General features: G+C 38.6%; 1 protein-coding gene, 1 pseudogene and 1 gene segment (V, D, J or C); 2 read left to right on the top strand and 1 right to left on the bottom strand.

Annotated features, from left to right (window-relative positions):
- LOC126505181 (T-cell receptor beta-1 chain C region-like) overlaps positions 1 to 16853 on the top strand; it is a 306961-nt gene that overhangs the window by 227258 nt on the left and 62850 nt on the right.
- LOC126505190 (anionic trypsin-2-like) lies at positions 4521 to 8121 on the top strand. Its single transcript, XM_050147970.1, has 5 exons — positions 4521 to 4560; positions 5573 to 5732; positions 6958 to 7211; positions 7580 to 7716; positions 7972 to 8121. Exons 1-5 carry the CDS (start codon positions 4521 to 4523, stop codon positions 8119 to 8121), a joined length of 741 nt encoding a protein of 246 aa, XP_050003927.1.
- On the bottom strand, positions 10842 to 13161 carry LOC126505204 (anionic trypsin-2-like; annotated as a pseudogene).

Raw genomic sequence — 16853 nt, forward strand, 5'->3', positions numbered from 1 at the left:
AAGACAGAACAGAATTGTGGGAGAGAGAAGGCAGTGAAGCAATCATCATGCCTCTCCTCTCCAAGACGCAGGTTAAGATCTTTCCTGATAAGCCACCACCTCATGGTGCTACACAGATTATTAAATATGGGTTAAAGCAAGATGTGAGAATTAGCCAATAGGAGGCTGAAACTAATGGGCCAGGGCAGTGTTTAAATGAATACAATTTGTGTGTTGTTATTTCCGGTAAAGCTAGCCAGGAGCCAGGCCATAGCCCACCACTCTTATCACTAGAGTGAGGGAAGCACGGTACCATAATGGTCTCATCAGAACATCACACTCTAAAATATGGCTAACATGCCCAAATTTTACACTAGTTGATGTGTTAAAAACCTTAACCTCACTCTTTAAAGATCACTTCATCATCTTTGAAATACAGAATAAAGAAACAAATACAAGGTCCATAGATGAGTATAATCTATACCATAAAATACACACACAGGAAAAGAAACACATTGTTTCCAAAATTGAAATGCAATTCTTTGAAATAGCAGTCCTTAGAATTATAACTAGGAGAATGTTTTAGGGAAATATACAAAGAAATTTGTATATCGCAATGAAAAAAACAAAGTAATAGCAAAGACTTTCAAATGGAGTGAAGCAGTTCATTCAGTAAATCTACCTTACTCATCACAGTCTAGAATATGCAGTGACGGTTATGATCTACAGTAGTCTTTTTAACATATAATTCCTTATATCTTGAGGAAAGCTGAGCTCAGTTGATAAGTAGGAGCACAAAGTATTAAGTGATTAAAGATCACATTTTATCTATAAGACACAGTTTTGTTGTGCCCTTCAGTGTTTCTTTACAGCTAGCATTATAATGAGATCAATTAACCTGAACATTCCTCTGGCTAAAAATATTTTCCAAATATGTAGAAAATACCCTTGTGGGTCGGTATATGATAGAATGTGGAAATGTCAGAACAAATACCTGACTATTCTTCCAGCTGTAGTTTTATAAATATTTCACAGCATGAAAATAAGACAACAGCATGCTGACTCCATTACAGAAAATTTTACTACTATGTGGGCTAACATAATGAGATTATCACACTCTGTCACTTGGCTATGAACACCAAAGGTCGCCAGCACCCTGTTCTGCTTTAGATCCCTGGAAAGTATAAAAGTTCCTGTGAGTATTTGTTCACTCTGACTTCAATAATTTCTCTCTCTCTCTCTCTCTCTCTCTCTCTCTCTCTCTCTCTCTCTCTCTCTCTCTTTCTCCTCTTCAGTAAATTTCTCCTTGGATGAGAATCTAGCACATATTTCTGGAACGTTTATAGGAGATGAGAAAAGGCCTATGAGAAATAAAGCGGCTTTAGTATTTTGAAGGTGTTCTAGTTCTTATAGATTGTTGGTGGCTATGAAAACCCCACACCCAAAAGATCAATGATTTCTGAATTTCTTTACTCTAAATGCTATCTATCTACTAAATAGGAAATGTAAATGTAAGAGTTTTCTAGGCCAACACTAGATCATCAATGATGTTAAGACAGGTGGTGTATTTCCTAACCAGTGTTGGGTTTTAGATGCTCAGATTTTTACCCACTGAAAGATGCCATGAGGGATTGTTTGTACAAAGTTAATTGATGTGTAAAAGATCACACCGAACATGGGCGAGATCATTCAGTTTGCTATGGTAGAAACAGCACTATTAAGTACCTGCTTGCCATGTAGGATTGTGTGGTATATCTTTAATATGCTTAATGCTGTAATATGCCAAAACAACTGTTTCATTTTACTAAAGACATATGTAGGCTTATTTTCAGCCTTACTTTGTACAGGTATCCCCATGATGGCCGTAACTGCTAATAAATGTGTTATTACATAGTCAGCAACAGTCAGTGGCAACTCTTCTTGTATTGAATACATTTTTTAACTTAAATCTTCCACAAGATTCATTATCCACATATACAATGGAACAAGTTATCCAAAGAAGGGACTGTATCAGCTGTGCCTAATACTGTGACCCAGTTAGAGAATCCTTCCTGTCAGATGCTGGGAGGTGAGATCAGGTTTGACATCTCTGAAAAGTAGAAATGGTCTGGATTTAAAGAGCAATGGGGGAGAAAGGCTTAGCTAAAATCTTGGCAATTGGGTTTGAGGGGGTAAACTGACTGGAAGAAACTACAGAAAAAGCCATCATAGGATTCATAGCATTTGTTGTGATCCTATATTTTATATTTTTATTCTTTATTCCTACCAGTATCAAATTTACTCATATATGCCTTTATTTTATTTTTGGATTTTTTATATCCTTTCTTTTTATCACATACTTTCCCTGTTATTCTTTCCCTCATTCTCTTGTCTTATTTGTACTTGCCTGTTTCTTTTGCCTTTGTCTTGATCTGCCAATATAATTTCATTGTGTTTTATAATAATAAAGAAAAATAAAATCCCTAATATGTATAGAAAAATAAAGGAAAACAATATGTAAATCAATCAGGAAAATTACCCATACATTTAAAGGAATCAGCACATTACTCTCCATAACAACTAACTGTGAATGTTTTTAATTCACTAGTTAAAATATATAGGATGGTATTTTAAATTTTAAAAACTGATGAATAGGTAACAGGGAGTATAATACAATGTAGACAATAATGTTATGCTATTTCCAGGGGGGGAAATGGGTGGAACTTGAAATTTTCATGTTAAGTGAAAGGCACAGGTCTCAAAACCATAAATATTGCATTGCTCACTCATAAGATGAACATATGCATGAGAATAGAATGGAGACAATAGGGAAGATGGAGGGTCAAGGGATAATGGTGAGAAGGTCAAAGACTACTGGGAACAATATGAGAAGTGACCAATGATATACATGCCTGAAAATGTCACAGTAATCCACAATACTGTACAACAATTTTAAAAATTTAGAGGGAAAAAAAGACTATAGTCCTTTTTTGGTAAGGTAATAAAAATGAGAGGTCAGAAATATACAAGCTTTTGCACTGCCTCTCTGAGCTATAACAGAAGTAGCAACAGAATAATTAATCCTTCAGTGAAGAGAGGTCAGGGAGGCATCACATACTTGTTTGTTTGATCTCCCATAGAGACCTCCTGGACATTACTGTCATGAATGATCATTTCATTATTACTCTTCAGGTATAATAATTTCTCAACCTTGTCCAAAACATCTGGAATTCTTTCCTTCTGCTTGTCTGCTTCATTAGTAATGCTGCTGACTCTATTTTGCTGGATTTTTTCAGCGATTTACTTCAGTTCTTTGTATATTTTGGAGATCAGTCCTATGTCTGATGTAGTGTTGGTGAAGATCTTTTCCCATTCTGAAGGCTATCATTTTGTCTTGTTGACCACGTCCTTTGCTTTACAGAAGCTTTTCAGTTTCAGGAGTTCCCATTTATTAATTGTTTCTCTCACTGTCTGTGCTACTACGGTTATAGTTAGGAAGTGGTCTCCTGTGCCAATGCATTCAATTGTACTTCCCACTTTCTCTTCTATAAGGTTCAGTGTGGCTGGATTTATGTTGAAGTCTTTAGTCCATTTGGACATGAGTTTTGTGCATGTGATAGATATGGATCTATTTTCATTCTTCTACAAGTTAATATTCAGTTCTGCCAGAAATATTTGTTCAATATGCTTTCTTTTTCCCATTTTATATTCAGTGCTGTTTAAAGAGTTGCACATCTGCCAGAACCAGGGCTTCTTGAATGTTGATAAAGCAACCTATGTTCATCAAGGGACTTCATTTTTAATTACTTAAATTTTTATGTGTTCATTTAAATATTTATTTTACCACCTGCCACAGTTTCCCTTCCTTCCTGTTAACTCAGTCCTTCCCATTCTTTCTCTGCTCCGAACCCCATCCATTCTTTTGCAGGTTCTCTTCAGAGGAAGGCAAAACTCCCATGGAAATCAACAAAACAATATACATGAAGTTGATGGTTCACTGCATTCCAGTATGAGCATAAGTGTCCCAAAAGCTGAAAGTAATCAGAGACAGTCCCTGCTCCAACTATTAAAAGAAGACCAAGCTAAACAACTATAACATATATGCTGAGGGCCTAGGTCAGTCACATGCAGGCCCCTGGTGGTTGGGATGGTTTCTGTGAGCCTCTATGAGCCCAGGTTACTTAATTCTGTGGGTTCTCTTATTGTGTCCAGCTAGGGATTTCTAGCACCCCACGGAGTTTTCTTCTCCATCACCCATGAACTTAGTTACTCAGAGCTGTGTAGACAGATGTTGACTGACATTGTTTCTCATTCTAACAATGTTTCAAAAATCATCTGCTGCCCTCCATATTTCCTGAGAATAAAATTTTTCTTGACATCTGTAGGTCTCCTAGTGCCAAGAAATCAAAAGGTAGTTGACATTAAATCCAATAAGAGGAAAAAACAGGGGTGTTTGCTCAGTAATAATCGATGACATCACATCTCCACTTCTATCAGTAGAGTTCTCCTCCTTGGCCATATAAATGCATGCTCCCCTTCAGGGCTCTCTACCTTTGGCCACCATGAGTGCCCTCCTGATCCTCGCCCTTCTGGGAGCTGCTGGTGAGTTTCATGCCATGTCTGGTCCTACTTTTCTAATTACTTAGAAAATGTGGAATTCTACTGCGCCACTACATTTACTACAATTTTCTGTTGTTCATCTTCTTTTCCAGCATTCTATTTTCAACTTTTGTAATCTCTCAAACTTCAATTTAACCTATCTACCTCAATGCAGTCTCAACAACATCCTTTATTGAATTCAGGCCCTTGACTACTGAGATATGAATGGGAGGCCAAATTGAGGGTGCCTAAAGTGATCCGGGAAACAAATTTCTCAAGAGCAGCTGAACTGATAAAATAATAATTACACAGGGAATGAATTACACAGGGAAGAGAGCAAGGAGTTAGGCAAATGACATGTAATAAGATCCCATGAACATGCTCTTCAGTAAATTCTTCTATCCTTTAACTGAAACACATGAAAAATTCTGAGCCCACCAGGATCTGTTTACCTGCCCTGCATTTTCCCCTGGCAGATATTGAACACTAGTGCTGACTACTGTGAGCGTTCTCCCCTGCTTCCTCTTAGGCATTCTGCTCAGAAAGTAATACTAGAAGAGTGGAAAAGCTGGTTTGATATAAAGCAATCCACCCTCCAACATCATGATGAATGTTATTCATCTTTTCATCTCCTCTATAAATGTTTTCCCTGCTGAGACTATAAGGCCAAAATTCCAGTGGCATAAGCAAGTAATAAATGGAAAAGTAAACCAGGCCATGAGCAAAACTGATTTCTAGTGGGATCCCATTCAATGTGTTCTTGGTAGTTGTTTCTGTCCCAACCCTGATCCTGAGAAGTGATTGAGCTCTGTTGGCACTACCTATCTGTCCTGCAGATCCTAATATTGAGAAACGCTAAAATCTGTGTTACCTATTGGAGACAGAGTGATTCCAGTTTTTCTACAGTCATTGTGCTCAGGAAGAAATCCTAATGGTATAAGCTACCATAGAGCCAATGGACTCACTTTCAGTCACCATGATGAAATATTATTTCTTATTTCCTATCTCCATCAAGTTGCATTTCCTGTTGATGATGATGACAAGATTGTTGGAGGCTACACCTGCCAGAAGAATTCTGTCCCCTACCAGGTGTCTCTGAACACTGGTTACCACTTGTGTGGAGGCTCCCTCATCAATGACCAATGGGTGGTGTCTGCAGCTCATTGCTACAAGTCGTAAGTGATGATTTCCAGACTGCATTGCTCCAAGAGTGGGGTATCTTTACACCAGGCATCTGTATGAGCAGGTGACGAGTGCTGTAGGAAAATGTGAAACGTGAATGTGAGATGGGAAAGAAAGGAAGTGCTGACAGCGTCTGATGATCATAGTCTTTGATGAACACTGACACATAATAGGATGATCAACACCACATACATACCTGCACACACACACAAACACACACACACACACACTCACACAGAGTTAAAGTTGAAATAATAGTACATCTTGAAAGGAAGGAAGACTTATTTTCTCGTCTTACAATCCCATGAGGCAGTTGCCAAAGTTCATTCACAAATATTCCCTGTGTCCTATATCAAGAAATGGTAATTACGGTTTTCAAAAACATTGCTGAAAATGACTTTATCTTTCATTTTCTTCTCCTCTTGATTATACACTATTAGATCGTGACTAATACTGTTTCCGCTATAGACTCTAAATATTGAGTTTGAGTAATAAGGATAAAGAGGAGTTATTACAACATGATCTATAAAAACCTCATAATGTACAGTATGACTCATTAGCTTTGAAACTGGGATCAAGGGAATGAATCCCTCACAAGGCCTCAAAATCTTACTGTGAACCATTAAATATCACATTTTGAGGTGTCTTGGTCAAATGCAATAGGACAAAAGTCCTATCAAAAGGAAATGATAATAAAAAGTTCCTTGTGCCAGGCAAAGTTGGCACATGCCTTTAATCTCAGCACTCAGTAGGAAGAAGCAGGTGGATCTCTGTAAATTCAAGGCCAGCCTGGTCTAAAAGAGCCAATTCTAGGACAGGCAACAAAGATACACAGAGAAACCCTTTCAAAAATAAACTAAAATAAATAAATGAATAGGAAGAAAGAAAAGAAGAAAAGAAAAAAGTTCCCATATGTAGTTAACAAGGACACAGTGAATGAAGGTTTCAAATAACTCCTTAGCTTGGGATATTTTGGGTATATGAGAATGAGGGGCAGTCTACACCTGAAGTCCTTCAGCTCACATAAACCAAATCTTTCTGAAAACGAATGGGAGAGCAAGGCAAACAATATCCTATCCACCATCCAGGTTCTGTTCCTATGATAATACAGCAACATTTTGCATATAGCTTCAGAGCCAGACAATAGTGAGAAGCTTAAAAACTTGTGATATCTACAGTCATAGAGGAAAAGAGTCTAGCGCGCCTCTCTTTCAACAGCCGCATCCAAGTGAGGCTGGGAGAGCACAACATCAATGTCCTTGAGGGCGATGAGCAGTTCATCACTGCTGCCAAGATCATCAAGCACCCCGACTACGTGAAGAAGACCAAGAACAATGACATCATGCTGATCAAGCTCTCTTCGCCTGTGACCCTCAATGCCCGAGTGGCTACTTTAGCTCTGCCCACCTCCTGTGCACCTGCTGGCACTCAGTGCCTCATATCTGGATGGGGCAACACCCTCAGTTTCGGTGGTGAGTAGAACCAGTCACCTTCTATTTCTACTTTTATACCCTCTGCAATATCCTGCATCTCTAGAATTATCCCAGTGGCTTCTAGACTGCAAATTCATTGCAACTGCACAGTACATACAGGTTCTGGAACAAATCTAGGAGGAATTTTACAAGAAATACACTGATTCCCCAGGTTGCTGTCAAGGCACATGCAGAATGTGCTCTTACTCTTTCAGAAAAGGTATCAGCAGTGAATATTGTGGAAACAATAAGCCAAAGTTCCCAAATGAACCATACTAACATAGGGCACACTCTATTGCTTTTGAGTTGTTTCATACCTGGATTGGTGTCTGGATACAGTAGTCTTCAATATTTTCTATTCCTCACAGTCAATAAACCAGATCTCCTCCAGTGCCTAAATGCCCCACTGCTGACTCAGGCTGAGTGTGAAGCCTCCTATCCTGGAAAGATCACTGATAACATGGTCTGTGCTGGATTTCTTAAGGGAGGCAAGGATTCTTGCCAGGTGAGTGATTCCCTTCCCTTCTTCAGACTGGGAGTGGTGTTTCAAAGCAGAGTGGTTGTAGGCAGCACATTTTCTGTGGTGGATTGTGGAGAATGAGGAGGTCCACTCTGAATGTCAACACAGTAGTGAGGATAGCAGACAGACTGCAAAGAAACAAAATGCACCAAGTGAGAAGAAACAGGTATTTTCGGGTTCAGAATATACACAGCCCTATTTCACATGCCTTTACCCATGTACTGTGTTCCTCCCTTCTAGGGTGACTCTGGTGGTCCTTTGGTCTGCAATGGAGAGCTCCAGGGTATCGTCTCCTGGGGTTTGGGCTGTGCCTGGCCAGATAATCCTGGTGTGTACACCAAGGTCTGCAAGTATGTGGACTGGATTCAGGAGACTATTGCTGCCAACTAGAGATCCCCGATCCATCTGCAGTCACTATGCCAATAAAGTGAACTTTCCTCACTACCTGTGTTTCTGACTGATCTCTTTATCTCATTGGATTTGAAGCTTGCTTCTACTTGAGGTTATTCCTCTCTTCATTTGAGTGTTCTGAAGAGCATACTGTATTCCAAAGTAGATTGTATGTAATAACAGCATGTGAAGAGACAAAACTCCAGACAAGTTTTAAAACAAGCTATATGCCACCTTTGTTGTAGCATATGTTGCAGGCACAACACCATTTTAGATTGAATTTTAGGATGGTTTAATGTTTATATTTCTTTTTTGGTATAATTGAGAGTACATTTCTGTACCAAAGAGGCCAGCACTCAGGAACAAAGGTTCTAGGCAGGCAACAATTCAATTTCTCCATTTTTAATGCACTATGTATAGGTGTTGTCTTCAGCAATGGAACCTTGTTGTCAGTATGTTGAGAGCAATGTCTAATCTTGGCCCCAATATGGGTTCTTTAGGAATTCTATCATTTGTTTTTTTAAAGAGAGAGAAATATAACAAAAATCTGTGTGTTTAAGGAAATGGGGAGCTTCCAACCAGAATTGGGGGAAAGCAAACAAGAATCAAAATATACTCTATGAAGAACATTTTTTTTTTCAATTAAAAAGAGAAATTGTACCACAGATTTGCTTAAAAGGCCAGTCTATTCAAGGCAGCATCTGAGTGTCTAGAAGAGCACTTGTTTTACTTTAGTTTTAGCTTCCTGAGTGTAGCATCATGACCAAATCCAAACAACCACAAAAGCCAAATAGGGAAAGAAAGAATAGCTTTCCTTACTACTCCATGTTTTAGTCCATCATTTGGGGAGTTCAAGACCAGGTATTCAAATGAGCCACGATACGTTCATAAATCAGTATAACTTGATTATACAGGTTATTCTTGTGTTTTCTGATCTCAGTTACAATTTTCCATTCTCACACTGTTTGAAATCAATGGCTTATAACTTTGCGTAAGTTGCAATTTGATTTATTGATTTGGTCATTCTGACTGTTATAAGACTAAATCACAAAGTAGTTTTGAATTGCACTTCCCGAATGATGAAAGATGTATAGCATTTCTTTAAGTTCTTCTCAGTCATTTTGGTTTCTTCTTTTGTGAATTCTATATATATCTGCACCATATACTTTAATTGAAGTATTTGTTTTCTTGATATTCAATTTATTTATCTCTTCATGTATTTTTTTTTTATTTTAAGCCTTTATCAGCTGGAGTCATCATTGTGAATTCCTGGGAATTTTTCTAGAGCCTGGTTTCTTGCTAACCCCAAAATGGTTCCCTCAATGAAGATACTCCTTTCCGTACTCTCATATCTGTACTTAATTCATCTCAACTATCACATTCCTTCAAGCTCTTCCCAACCCTTTTCCTCTCCCCTCTTCTTCCCCTTCTCCCCTTCCTTCTACCCTGCCCCCATGCTCCCAAATTTTGTCAGGTGATCTTGTCTGCTTCCAATTTCCAAGTGGACTTATATATATATTTTTCTTTGTATACACCTTATTACTTAGCTTTTCTAGGATCATGAACTATAGACTCAATGTCCTTTGTTTATGGCAAGAATCCATTAATGAGTGAATACATACCTTATTCATATTTTTGTCTCTGGGCTACCTCACTCAGGATAGTGTTTTCTAATTCCATTCATTTGCATGCAAAATTCAAGGTATCTTGGTTTTTTGCCACTGAATAGTACTCTAATGTGTAGATGTGCCACACTTTCTTTATCCATTCTTCATTGAGGGACATCTAGGTTGTTTCCAGGTTGTGGCTATTACAAATAATGCTGCTATAAAACATAGTTGAATAAATGCTTTTGTAGTATGATTGAGCATCTTTTTGGTATATTCCCAAGAATGGTATTGCTGGATTCTGAGGTAGGTTGATTCCCAATTTTCTGAGAAACTGCCACACTGATTTCCAAAGTGGTTGCACAAGTTGGCATTCCCACCAGCAATAAATGAAAGTTCCCCTTACTCTAAATCCTCTCCATAATAAGCTGTCATTAATATTTTTGATTTTAGCCATTCTGACAGGTGTAAGATGGTATCAAAGTTGTTTTGATTTGCATTTATTTCTCTAATAGCTAAAGAAGTTGAACATGTCCTTAAGTAACTTTTGACCATTTAAAATTCTTCTGTTGAGAAATTTCTGATTAGTTCAGTACACCATTTTAATTGGGTTATTTAGAATTTAGATATCTAATTTCTTGAGTTCTTTGTATATTTTGGAGATCAGTCGTTTGTCTGATGTGGGGTTGGTGAAGATTTTCTCCCATTCAGTAGGCTGCCTTTTTGTCTTATTGACTGTGTCCTTTGCTTTACAGTAGCTTTTCAGGTTCAGGAGGTCCCATTTATTTATTGTTGCTCTTATTGTCTGTGTTACTGGCGTTATACTTAGGAAGTGGTCTCCTGTGTCCGTTCATTGAAGGCTACTTCCCATTTTCTCCTCTATCAGGTTCACTGAGGTTGCCAGAACTGGCCTTGCCCTGTAGTCAGACAGATGATTATCTTAAATATCACCATAGAACCTTCATCCAACAACAGGTGGAAACAAAGGGAGAGACTGACATCAGAGCACTGGACTGAGCTCCCAAGGTCCAGTTGAAGTTGGAGGCACTGGGATAATTCCAGAGATGTGGGAGATTGCAGAGTGGATAAAAAAGAAATAGTAGGAAACTTGTACTACTCACCATCAAAGCTGAGGGTGTTGCCACATCCAGATATAAGGCACTGAGTTACAGCAGGTGCACAGGAGGTGGGCAGAGCTAAAGTCGCCACTCGGGAACTGAGGGTCACAGGGGAAGAGAGCTTGATCAACATGATGTCATTTTTCAGGTTATTCCTCAAAAAGTAGGGATGCTTGATCTTGGTGGCAGTGTTGAACTGCTGATCACCCTCAAGAACATTGATGTTGTGTTCTCCCAGCCTAACTTAGATGCAGCTGTTGAAGGAGAGGCATGCTAGATTCTTCTCCTCCATGACTCAACTCTAGATATCACAAGTTTCTAAGCTCCTCACTCTTGTCTGGCACTCAAGTCTGTAAAAAAAATATTGCAGCAGTACCATAGGAGAAAAATCAGAATGATGGATAAGATGTTGTTTGGCTCACACTCTCATTCTTCTTCAGAGAGAGATGGTGTACAGTGGCTAAGGTGAAGGACTGCAGGTGTAAACTGCTCCTAATTCTATTTGCACAACATACTCAGGGCTAAGGGGCTAAGGAGTTACTTGAAACTCTCTTCATCCACTGTGTCCTTTTTAACTACACACAGGAACTTTTAATCATCATTTTCTTTTGAAAGAACTGTTATCCTGTTGCATTTCAACCACATTGATCAAAATGTGGTGTCTGAATCTTCATATATCATTCTGAGACCTTGTGAGAGGTTCATTCTCTTGATCCCAACTCCAATTCTAATGAGTGACAATCTCAATTATGAGGTTGTATAAACCATGTTGTAATAACTCCTCTTTATCTTTCTCACTCACACTCAGGATTGAGAGTCCTTAGTGGAAACAGTATCACTCATGGTCTAATTGCACATTAAAATAGGAGGAGAAGAATGAAAAATAAAGCCATTTTTACTTGTATTTTTGAAAATTTGAATTACTATTTCTTGATATGGGACCCAGGAAGTAGTTGTGAAAAAAAATTATCAGCTTCTTCATTGGTTTGTAAGATGAGAAAATAAACTTTCCTTCCTTCAAAATGCACTCTTCTAAAGAATGTAAACACAAGATGCTATCAGCACCTCATTTTTTATCATCTTTCTCTTTCTATTGCAATTTCACCTGTTGCTCATATACATACCTGGTGTAAAGATACCCCACTTTTTGAGCAATGCAGTCAGCACACCATGACTTACAACTTGTAGCAATGAGCTGCAGACACTCCATAGAAATGGTAGCCAGCATTTAGGGACACCTGGTATGGAATGAAATTCTTCTGGCAGGTGTAACCTCCAATGATCATGTCATCAGCATCAAAAGGAAAAGAAACGAGTGGAGATAGGAAATGACATTTCATCAGGAGACTTTAGAGTGAAGCCATTGGCTCTATGGTAGCTTAAACCCTTAGGATTTCTTACTGAGCACAATGACTGTAGGAAAACTGGGATTACTCTGTCTCCAATAGGAAATAGATTGTATGGTTTCCCAATATTGGGATCTGTAGTTCCTAAAAAGCTCAAACCGCTTGTGAGAGCAAGAACTACCTAAGAACACACTGAGTGGGATCCCATTAGAAGCCAGTTTTGTCCATGGCTTGCTTTACTTTTCCATCTATCACTTGTTTGTGCCACTGGAATGTTGACTTTTTTGAGTCTCAGCAGGAAAGCAACTATAGAGAATTTAGAAAGAAGAATAACATTCATCATGTTGTTGAATTATCATATCACCTCGCACTTTTTTAGTATTACTTTCTTAGCAGAATGATTAAGAGAAAGTAGGGAGAACACAGTCCCCAGCAGTCAGCACTAGGATTCAATATCTACCAGGAGAAAGGAATGCAGGCCAGGTAATTAGATCCTGTTGGGCTCAGAATTCTCGAAGAGTTCTGGGAAAAGGATGGAAGAAAGGACCTTAGACCATGTTCATGGGGTCTGATTACATGTCACTTACTTAATGCATTGTCTGCATCCCTCTGCAATTCTTCAATAATTATGTTGTTTTATTACCAGTTCACTAGCTCCTAGGAAATTGTCTCCTTGTTTAATTTATGCACCCTCAATTTGGCTTCTCATTTAGCCTCAGTAATCACTGCCCTTAAGCCAACAATGCAGGGTGTAGAGACTGCATTGAAGTGAGATAGTTGAAACTGAAGTTTGAGAGACTGCAAAATCTAAAAATAGGATGATGGAGAAAGAATATGAACATCAGAAAAATAGTAAAGGTATCAGTGAAGTAGGAGTCTGTGTTTTCTAATTGATTAGAAAAGTAAGGCCGACATGGCCTGAAACTCGCCAGCAGCTCCAAGAAGTTCTAGGATCAGGAAGGCACTCATAAGAGCAAAAGATAGTGAGCAGTGAAGAGGGGGAAACCTTTATATGGCCAAGAAGGGAGAACTATGCTGATTGAAATAAAAATGTGGAACTCCAGCTTTGGCTGGAATGGGCCTGAGGCAACAAATTCCATAGGAGAAGGGCTTATGATCTACCCATGCCGAAATGGGCCTGAGAAAGCAAGCTACATGGGAGTAGAAACAAATTTAGTCCAGGGACATTTGCAGATCAGCATTAAGCCAGCGGCTGGGGCCAAAGCATACTTGGGACAGCACATTCTACAGGAACAGGTAGAGGGGAGTAACCACTGAGCAAGTGAGCCACAGCCAGAGACCACTGAGGGTATGGAGGTGAATCTGGGACATTCAAGAGAGTAGAACTAAGTAAGGACCCATGTAGGTCTAGGCACTATTCTAGGACCTCCGAGGCACTAGGCCTGAGTCATGATCTCTGTGGGTCCAGACTCACTGGTCTGGGATGTCAAAGGGAATAGGTAGGAACCACAAACATCTTCTGGCATGGGTGTGAGTCTGGGACCTTTGAGGGAGTAAGCCTGAGCCAGTCCTTTGCAGGTCTGGACACACCCACACCTTGAAACTGAAGGAGAAGACAGAAGCCACCATCCTTTGCAGGACAAACTCCAAGTCAGGGAACTCTGAAGAAACTGATGCAGACCAGGGACATTTATAGAAACAGGTCTGAGCCAACAATCTAGGCTAGAGTAGGCCTGAGACAGCAAACTCCAAAGGAGTGGAGCAAAGCCCAAGAGTGTTGAGCAATCTCAAAAAATAGGCAGTGACCAATGGGGTAACTAGAACTGTGGCAATGACTATACAATGAGGAACAACTATCTGAGCCTTGGATTCACTGTCACATAGAAGATTAATCAACACAATTTGTTGTAATAGGAGCAGCAAGCTGCTTCCCGCCACCCGGCTAGCTTTACCCAAAATAATTACACGGAAACTGTATTCTTTTAAACACTGCTTGGTTCATTAGTTCCAGCCTCTTCTCGGCTAACTCTGACACCTGGACTAACCCATTTCTAATAATCTGTGTAGCCCACGAGGTGGCTTACAAGGGAAGATCTTAACCTGCGTCTGTCTGGAGTGGAAGAACCATGGCGACTGCCTGACTCAGCTTCTTTCGCCCAGCATTCTGTTCTGTTTACTCCACCCACCTAAGGGTTGGCCTATCAAATGGGCCTAGGCAGTTTCTTTATTAATTAACCAATGAAAGCAACAGATTAGAAAGAAATCACTCCCACATCAACAATTACAGACAGCCCCAACCACACCTATTAGAGGAAAAGATGAGTAGAAAAGGTAAGAATACACACAACACCACAGAGCAACACAACACCAGTAAAACTCTACAACAGCAAGACTTGAACTACCAAATATAGATGAAGTAGAAAAAAAATGACCTAAAAAATAATTTCAGAAGAATGTTTGAAACTCTCAAAGAGGAAATGAGAAATTCCCTCAAAGAAATTGAGGAAAAGATAAACAAAAAATTTAAAGACATCAGCAAATCCCTTTAAAGAAACCAAGAAAAAGCAATCAAACATATGAAATAAACTATCCTCATCCTTGAAAATTGAAATAGAGACCATAAAGAAAACACAACCTGAGGGAATTATAGAAACAGAAATCATGAGAAAATAATCAGGAACCACAAATACAAGCATGAACAGCAGAATACAGGAGATGAAAGAGAGAATCTCAAGTGCTGAAGATACAATAGAGGAAATAGACTCACCAGTCAAAAAACATTAAGTCTAACAAAAGCTTAAACCAAAATATCCAGGAAATATGGGACACCATGAAAAGGCCAAACCTAAGAATAATAGGTATAGACCATGAGAAGTTCAACTCAAAGGCACAGACAATATATTTAACAAAATCATAGAAGAAAACTTTCCCAACCTAAAGAAAGATATGCCTATGAAGATACAAGAAGCTTACAGAACACCAAATAGACTGGATAAAAAAAAAAAGCCTTCTCCCCACATAATAATCAAAATGCTTATTTTATTGAATCAAAACATAAGAGCAAAGAATATTAAGGGCTGCAAAGGAAAAAGGCCAAGTAACATATAAAGGTAGAACTATCAGAATTACAGCTGACTTCTCATTAGAGACAATGAAAGCCAGAAGGTCATGGTCAAACATTATGCAGACATTAAGAGATCATGGATGTCAGCCCAGACTACTATACCCAGCAAAACTTCAATCACCATAGAAGGACAAAACAAGATATTCCATGACAAAACCAGATTTAACTAATACCTAGCCATAAACCCAGACCTATACAACAAATACTAGAAGGAAAACTCCAATCCAAAGAATCTGGATACATCAACAAAAACACAGATAATTGATGGTCTCATAACAGCAAATCCCAAATTGATGCACAAATTAACATCACCAACAATGCAAACTAAACTAACAGGAGATAGCAATCACTAGTCATTAACATCTCTTAATATAAATAGACTCAACTCACCTATAAAAAAGCACAGGCTAACAGGTTGGATACGAAAATAGAATCCATCCTTCTTCTGCATACATAAAACACAACTCAACCTCAAAGACAGACATTGTCTCAGAGTAAAGGATTGGGAAAAATATTCCAATCAAATGGACATAAGAAACAAGTGGGTGTAGATATCCTAATATCTAACAAAATAGACTTCAAACTAAAATCAATCAAAAGAGACAAAGGATGATGTTTCATATTAGTCAGAGGAAATATCCATCAAGAGGAATAACTAATCAACTAATTTGATGAGGTCTTCTTTTCCTATCTTTCTTGCTGCTCCTTACTGAGGATGGAGGACTCTATGAAAATGAGTGAATTAAAGGATATATGTCCTGAACTCTCAATGCTTCCTGGCAAAGCCTACATGGGAACACAGAATTACATGGATCTTGGAGATCTTACTGTCTCCAGTAATCCATATATGAAAGGACTTACTCTTTCTTTGCTTTAGAGGACATGACTACAAATTGCATCACCTTCCTCAGATTCCCTGCTGTTCAATCTCTTTCCCTGAGAACCTGATATATGACTAATATGCTTGTCTTCTATCCAGATAATGCACCAAATTGATCCTCATTTCCAAATCTAAGACTTTCTCCTCATTTGCAAATCTTTCCAAAACCTCAATATCAAAAAATAAACAGTTTGAGGAAGATGCAAGTGAATTGTTGAGTTTAAGGCCATCCTGGTCTACAAAGTGAGATCCAAGACACCAACGAATGTTATACAGGGAAGTGTGTCTCCAAACAAACAAATGAAAAAGGTATTTACTCAAGATGTGCCTAGTTATTAGTTATCTAAGATATGGCAGCAGTAAAAATAATACTGTACCCATTGCTGATTAGTAACACAAAGTAACATTTAGAAAAAACTTAATACCATCCTTGATATATTAATTACACATGTATGCACACACACACAAACACGCACACAAATACATACACTCCACTGGATTTAAGTATTGAAAACAACACAGGTTTTTGTTTTTAGCTATAATTGTTGATATTTTGCTATCAAAGCCATCTATTTACTTCAGGTTACCTGTAGTAATCTTTGACATCCTAGTGTAATAGTCAAGGTTCTCTAATAGATCATACCTGATATAATTAATGTATATATATATATATATGATTTATTTGAGTAGGATACA

The sequence above is a fragment of the Alexandromys fortis genome, unplaced genomic scaffold (genome assembly GCF_014885135.2).
Source record: "Alexandromys fortis isolate MF-2015 unplaced genomic scaffold, M_Fortis_MF-2015_v1.1 scaffold_57, whole genome shotgun sequence".
NCBI classification, from domain to species: Eukaryota; Metazoa; Chordata; class Mammalia; order Rodentia; family Cricetidae; genus Alexandromys; species Alexandromys fortis.

What these genes read in the sequence shown, in the direction of transcription:
- LOC126505190 (XM_050147970.1), top strand. Translation starts at nt 4,521, where the DNA reads ATGAGTGCCCTCCTGATCCTCGCCCTTCTGGGAGCTGCTG. An exon ending in CAACACCCTCAGTTTCGGTG is followed by an intron (nt 7,212 to 7,579) that starts GTGAGTAGAACC and finishes TATTCCTCACAG; the next exon opens with TCAATAAACCAGATCTCCTC. An exon ending in GAGGCAAGGATTCTTGCCAG is followed by an intron (nt 7,717 to 7,971) that starts GTGAGTGATTCC and finishes CCTCCCTTCTAG; the next exon opens with GGTGACTCTGGTGGTCCTTT.